The following is an 8,073-nucleotide window of genomic DNA, read 5'->3' on the forward strand; positions in this document are numbered from 1 at the left end:
TTTGCATTTATTGAAGATTGGATTGTGGATTTCGATATGGAGGTTGTCTTTGGTTGTAATTTGACTGTGGACTACTCTTCATCGGATTTCATATACCTTTTTCCTTCATTCTCCAAGTTAGAGGCTTTTCTGTTGCATTTATGTTTCTTGAAGAAATTGTTTGCACCATGTTTGTGTAAAGATTTATTGTGGGGATTGTGAGGATTTGAATATGTTGAATATTAATTATATGGTTAAGAGTAAATAAATATATTGGGGATTTGATTTTTATGTGTGTGTTATGAAAGTGTCATGAAAGTGTCATGAATGGCTTGGTTCCTCTCTCTGTGTGATGTTGTGAGTCTTTACAGCTTTAGGAATTGATTCTGATGATAATAATTTATTTTTTAGACTTAGTTTTGACTTGATTACTGAGATAATTTCATTGTTGCAACTTTTTGGACTCGGTTTTGGCTCCTGTTTTTTATGCCTTAGTAATTTCTAAGCAAATCATCACTTTTTGCTCCGTATTTTTTAGTTTTTAAGCCTCTATTCTAAATGCACTATTTCCAATCATAAGTTCCCAAGAAATTTTATATATGCACCACTTCTTGTTGTAGATGCACTAGACTGGGTGACAAATGCACTATTTCCTGTTGCAAAATGCGCCGGGAGATATATGCACCTTCCTATAGCAAATACTCCAGGAGATGTTGTAAAAGGACTACTTCCTCCCACAAATGCACCAGGAGATGTTGTGTATGCACTACTTCCTATTGCAAATGCGTTAGGAGATGTCTTATATACACTAATCTGGCTATTTTATCTTCTATGATTTTTCTGAGTTTTTAATCTTCGGTTTTTGGTATCCAGAGGTTGTTCCTTGGTTCATGCATTATCCTAGGATTGTTTATTGATTATAATTGTGTATTTACAAAGATGTGGTATGTTTTTGTTATTACTCTTCGAGGTCATTTATTGAATTTATGTTTATATGCATGATGTGTGCATTCCATGTTGTTTATAAGGCTCATGACATATGTTATTCATGTCTCATGAATTTATATTTGATTAATAACCTTGGTTATCTAGTTAGATTTTTTGAGATCCCATGTTATGTGTTTTACATTATTGTAACCCTAAGGTCTAGGTGCATGCTAGGGGGAGTGGGTTTCCAAGTAGGTGACTAGGTCATGAGGAATAGACTGGTAGGTTACCTAGGGTCTAGACCACAAGAATATCTCATTGGAAGTTAACCTTGTAATCAACTGATGACATAAATAATTAATCTTAATGGGATGGCTAGAGGTAAATCACCATAATAAGAAAATAAATGGATTTGTGGGTTCAACTCATGTCCTTGGGATGTTTATATGGATATGAGAATGGTTGGGTAGACCTTGGTGATCTAGGTAAGCCAAACTCCCTTGGTATCCTCATAAGTTGAGACAGATTTGCATGAGTATCTCAGATGCCGGGACAGGTTCTCAGGTTCCCATGGTGGCTACATGTTATTTGACACTCTTTCCCTATATGTAGGTCCTAGCAACTTGAGTCTTGATTTATAAGTTGCCTCTAGAGATTTTTGTGTTGGAAGACTTGTGTTTATTTGAGCTTTGAGTTAGCCTTGAGTTGTGTTTTTTGTTGTGTCCTTTGGCTTTTAGGTGTCAGCCTAGATCTAGAGTGTGTGTGGGATCTTGTGTCATCTCCTAGCATGGGGGGTAGTTCCTTTGGTTCCACATAGTCGGGTGGTCTGATGCCTTCTTCTATTGGGATGTCCTTCTTTGGTTGCTCTTGCACATGGATGTGGATTTTTTCATTGCAGTTTATGGATGGATTTTGGTGGCATATGTATCTTGTAGAACTCTTGATGTAACATCATATGTCATTGTGAGCCATGCTCCTTGATATATATATAATGATAAATGATACATTAGGTCATGATTGTAATACTTGTAAGAAAATATAATTTGGTATCTTGGATAATGTTCATTGATGGAATTGATTATATGGTTATACACTTGGTGTTGGGTGAATGAATTATGATGTTTAAAGAAAATGGATTAGTAATGTGGTATTTAGTATTGGAAATGATATAATGTTTGGGATTAGGAAAATTTGTTATTGATGCTCTTAAAATGAACCATACGGGTTATATGGGACTTGCATTATTGATAAATAGAAATCATGATAATTATATTAGTGAAGGAATCATATATGTGCACGAAAAGAGATAGTATTAGTTGATTGGAATGCTTTAGATTTTGGTTGTAAATGTGATGTATGCTTATGATGATTTATTCTTGAGGATGTTATATGTAGTGATGTTGAGATGCCCTAGGGAATGTTATTGATGTATTGTGTTTATTTCTGCTTGTGTTATGTGCTCTTGTAATTGTATTCAAGATGATTAATTATTTATCATGTTAATGAATGTTAAATGCATGAGTAGATGATTATATATGGTGTACATGTAGTGGTGTTTTAAAAAAAATTTATCTCTATTTGCATATTAGATGGTTAGTTTCTCTAGGGTATTTTTGGTGGGCATTACACATAACATATGAAATTCTTATTCCATTTTTTAATTTATTCTTTTCTCCTTTCAACTTAGATGTCATTTTCTAGTAGAGGTCACTCTATTACAATAATTGTTCTCAATATACCATTGTAAGAACATCTTTTGCATTTTCCTACACCATATTACAATATTCATTGGATGTATTCTACTGTTCATTAGCAAATGATGTAGCTATTGATTTTATAGGTCAATCTATGAAACTACACACATTATTGACATACATTAGTATGCTTCTATATTTCTATAAATGTCCTTTGCCACTCCAAGAATTCGACTACTAACACCTCTAACAAATTGGAAATTAATAAAATGCCACTATTTTTAAGGTCATTGTTAAAAAAAATAATATCCTCTCTAATGATGAAGCTAAATAGAGAAAACTAATAAAATGAAACCTACATGCCTAGGAAATCGATGTATCACTACTAATTATAATCTATAATAATGAAACTATATAGTCAAATAAAAATGATGAATATTGCATTCATGGAAGAATACATAAATTATTACTTGTGTTTCATTGACTTTTCAATACCTTTAGTTTTATTTCTATCACTCACTAAAATAAAATTTCTAGGTAAGTAGTAGTTATTGGACATAAAATAAATCAAAGAAACATGTCCAAAAATGTTTTTTTTAAGCACATAAAGATTGAAAAATAAAATTAATTTGAACTAAGAACATACTAAAATGCATTAAAGAACAATTTAGAGTTTAAATTATATTTTTGTGAACTAAAATTTGGCAAAACCCATTAAACTAGAAATTGTGTTTGAAAAACATAGTCAATCTACTAGATTGTAAAATAGTAGATATAAATGTTGTGCAACTAGAACAATAATCCAGTTCATAAGTGATGATTTTAAAGTAATTATGGTCCTAATATAATAATATTAATTTATAATACTGAAGAAAATTTTGTACTCATATAGGTCAAATATCTTTGATGATCTTGGTGAATAGGTTAATTAATTAAAACATGTCTTCGATATTCTAGATGATTCTTTTATATAATGTGTAATCTACCATGATGAAAATATTTTGATGTAAAATCTTTATAAATATTAGTGTAATGATTTAGTACACATTAGATCAAACTTATTGAGACTTTCTATAAATTTGGACCCACTATTATTTCATTCTATTCATTAAAAACAAATCAAAAAATTTAAATTATTTGTTAATTAATTTTTTTTATTAAGAAAAGTATTGATTAGGTGATTAAATTATTTAGTTAATATTAGAAGTATACATTGAAAATAAGACAAAAACCCCTTTATCATTTCTTAAGATTGTGATTGGAAATAAGAACATTTAGATACCATTTGGACTCCCTCCAATAAAAATAAGATAATGTATATAAATTTTTAATAAATTTTAAAAAATGATCTCAATTATTATCTAAAAAAGCATTGGATATACCTACCTTACATTGAAATCAACTTTACTTATATTGAAAAATAAATTAATATATTCAAAAATATATTATTACTCATGTACAAACTTCAACATACAAATTAATAAATTAAAAGAATTCAAATACAAGATTTTTACTATATTAAAAATGTTTTCTTCCCAAGTCTTATTTATATATATTTGAAATCAAATGACGACCAAAATATCAAACAAAAGAAAAAGTTAAAAATTAAAAATATTAAATATTTACAATTAATAAAATAAAATAATTCTTAAACGAATCCTAATATAGAATGAATAAAATAATCTTTAAATAAATAAATTCAGAGGCGTCCAAGAACAAGTCATAATAAAAGTAGAACAAGAAAATGTCTTCATATGAATATTATAAGGATCAATAAGTTGAATATTGTGTTAGACTGCCCGATTATAAAGTCTAGCGTTTGTCCATGGCAACTCACTTGCAGGTCTAATCATCATGTCTTCTGTTTCACTCTGGATGAATCTCACTTTTGCCTTGGTGATGCTCATGCAGATATTTTATCCATTCATCAATGGATGCCCGGCTGATGAAAGAAATTACTTGTTAGATTTCAAAGGAGGCCTTGTCGATCCTACGGGTCGCTTATCCTCGTGGAAGGGCTACAATTGTTGCGAGTCGAAGGGTATTCACTGCGACTTCCATTCAGGCCATGTCATCAGTCTTGATCTCAAAAATCCCTTTGGTACTTACGTGGACAATCCCAAAAATCTTAGTGGGGCGATACATCCATCGCTGTTTAATCTGCAGTATCTTCAGCACCTGGATCTCGGATACAATTATTTCAATGGTACTTCAATACCTCCTCAATTGGCAAAACTCCAGAGCCTTTCCTTCCTTAGCTTGGCAAGTGCTGGATTTGGAGGTGAGGTCCCTCTGGAGTTGGGGAATATTACAACCTTGCGCCACCTTGATCTCTCAGCAGGACCATTTGGGAATTTTGTCTTGGAGAGTAGGAAATTTGCAGGATGGGTACAAAATCTGAGAAGCTTGGAGTTCCTGGCTATGAATGATGTGAATCTGTCGATCGCAAATGATCACTGGAATATTGCCCTCAGCAGCCACTCTAATCTTAGCCAGATTTACTTATCTGGCTGTTGGCTTTCAGGTACAATACCTTCTCTCCTGAATCTCACTCACTTATCCCATCTCGATCTCTCAGATAATTCATTTGATTCCCCATTGCCAGCTTGGTTTCAGAATGTCTCGTCCTTGGTTTCTCTTGTTCTGTCTGATTGTGGTCTCAAAGGTTCCATCCCTTCAGATTTCTTGCGCCTTTCAAGCCTGAGAAATCTTGAGCTGTCAGGTAGCCAGTTGGAAGGGAACCTTTCTTTCATTGAATACCAATCCTCCTCAATAGCCAATCTTTACCTGCAGTGGAATAGTTTAGACGGAATAATTCCTCTTTTCTTTGTAAACTTTACTAAACTTAAGAAATTGGTTCTGGCGCATAACTACTTAACAGGGGATATACCTCCGTTTGGATCCGCGCTTGGGAAAGTCATACCACTTTCAGTAATAGATCTTTCCAAAACAAATTGACAGGCAATATACCACCCTCTATTGGTTGTCTTCCTCTATTGAGAAGCCTCAATCTGGAAAATAATCTGCTCTCAGGAAAAATACCACATACCGTTGCAGACATGCTTTCTGGTATGATACCTCAAGGCAAGCAATTTTCGACTTTTGAGGATTCTTCTTTTGCAGAAAATTCAAATCTACATGGACCTCCATTAGGAAATAGAACCCTTACCCCTGGTTTTGGTGGGAAAGGTAGCCCAAGCATTCAAGAAGAACTGCATAATAGGGATGTCGAGGAGGCAGAGGAAGAGATGGTGGGCAGTGGGGGTGGGATTTGTCACTGTAATTGCAGTGCTTTACTTCCGAATAAGATGGAGAAACTAATATTTCAGTTTTCTGGATAGTCTTATGCAACATCTCTTTGGACGGCATTGAAAAGATACCATAGATAATCTACTGCCTTCATATTATAAGTTTTCTCATTTAAAATGGTTTAAAATGCATTGTAATATCTCATGTTATATATTAAATATAACTCAAGCTATACAATTGCATGGCACATTTGGACATTTTCAATCCTAGTTTTATGCTTTATGAATTTCATAGTTTTTTATATAATTTAAACTTTATATATTTTAAATGTAATAATGCCAGCCAAGTTTTCTCAATCTTTCATAACTAATTTATATTGTATTTGCAAGAACTCTAGTAAACCTTCGTTGCAAATAAAACAAATTTTGTATATGTATATTTTTTTTGTGTTTTTTAAATCTAATTTTTTTCTTTTTCATGTATTTGTATTAATGATTATAAAGAGTTATAAGTTTTTAGATTTTAGTATAGTGTAAATATAACAATGGTATTCTATGAATCTTGGTCATAGTGAATTTATTTTAAAATGATATTTTATTTTGTACATATTTATTTAGATTTTTTTAATAAACTGAAATGTGATATAATATATCATTTAAGCATTTGATACATAACAGATAATTTAATTTGTTAATGGAGGGTTGGCAAGCATACACAAAGGGAGTGTATTTTTTATATATTTTATTTTGAATTCTTTTATATATCAATTTGCATAGATTAATTAAATAATATAAATTGTTGTCATTAAGTTGTCTCTTTTGTACATCACATAGTCTTATGTTGAGTTAGCACCTCATAATCTATGTGACACCACTTATCTGCTCTCAACTATAATATTATTAATAAAAGAAATAATGGTAACACCAAGGTCAATAAACTATAGTACATTCTTGACCGAGTTTTCTAAACTAGTTATCCAACACATTTTGGTAATATTACAACCTTCCTTGAAATAGTCACCAAGCATCTCTAAAACACTTTCATTATAATTTAAATTAATGTGCATAGCATAATTGAGATATATGTTGTTAGAGGATTCATTGTTATATTTGTTAAAGGAAAGGTGAAAATTCAATCTTATAAGGTACTATACAATTCTGGTGGATAACCTTATAGACACAATAAAAAATTTGGCATTTTTTTTCTTGCTACTTAAGTGGCATTTACTTGTAGGGTTTCAATTAGAGGACTACCTAATCTCCCACCTCAAAATACCACTAATTGTGACATTGATATGTTGCTTGTTTCGTGCTATTCCAAGCCACTGGAAAATTAATACTAAAGTTTTGAAGTATCTCTTATTTCTATTAGTATATTGTGGATGACATCCATAAAAAATCTCAACTAGAGTCATCTTTCTTTATGTGTGAAAATTGAAAGAAATGTAGATATCCATCATAACATTTAATTGTTAAATTATATTTTTTTATTTTATTGTAGATGATAAGATGAGTTATATACTATTTTATTTCGCATATTGCAAATATGTTTATCTAAAATATGCTAATAAATATTAGATCACATTTTCTCATAATGATTGTAGAAATACCATAAATTTTGTCACCTTTTCCACAAATACTTTTTTAATAGTACGAGAATAAATGGATGAGAGAATCCATAGAAATGTGCATAGTTAGAAAGTGTATAAAAAATAACATAAAATTTATTTGAATTAAGAAAACTAGTAATGCAATCTACCCCTATTAACTCCCAAAGTTGTGCTACTATACCTAATAGTTGTAAGAGGTCTAGGATTTTTATTTTTTCACCTTTACTTTGTTGGTATATCAAATATTAAACCATAAATTTCTTTATGTCCCCCTTAAGACCTATTGTGACCATTTCACACATCGCCCCATTAGAATGGGGACCCCCTCTTTTTGCTTTTGTTTTGCTTTCTCTTTGCTTGTTCTTCTCTCTGCCTTCAGGGTTTTGAGTGAGTAAGTGGTCTGTCTGGGCTAGAGCTAAACCTTAAGGGTTCCTTTTTCGGCATCATTCAAGCCAAGTCCAGTCAAATTTTGGAAAATTGTTAAGGGTCTTCCTAAAGAATTGAGATTGTTCTAATGAGGTAAACCTTTCAGGGGAGTCAAATAGGTCTCAGGTTAGGTCTAGATTGAAGGTTTTTGGGGTAAGGTCCAGTTTGTTTTCAGGTCTGAGTCAGTTA

The 8,073-nt window shown here is 31.6% G+C and overlaps 1 protein-coding gene across 1 annotated transcript; it reads left to right on the forward strand.

Annotated features, from left to right (window-relative positions):
• The first annotated feature begins 4,454 nt into the window (after positions 1 to 4,454).
• On the forward strand, positions 4,455 to 5,558 carry LOC131857904 (receptor-like protein EIX1). Its single transcript, XM_059210689.1, has one exon. It carries the CDS (start codon positions 4,455 to 4,457, stop codon positions 5,556 to 5,558), a length of 1,104 nt encoding a protein of 367 aa, XP_059066672.1.
• Positions 5,559 to 8,073: the final 2,515 nt, after the last annotated feature.

The sequence above is a fragment of the Cryptomeria japonica genome, chromosome 8, assembly GCF_030272615.1.
Source record: "Cryptomeria japonica chromosome 8, Sugi_1.0, whole genome shotgun sequence".
NCBI lineage: Eukaryota > Viridiplantae > Streptophyta > Pinopsida > Cupressales > Cupressaceae > Cryptomeria > Cryptomeria japonica.

Bases quoted from the DNA above. Each gene is read 5' to 3' on its own strand.
- LOC131857904 (XM_059210689.1), top strand. From the start codon at position 4,455: ATGTCTTCTGTTTCACTCTGGATGAATCTCACTTTTGCCTTGGTGATG.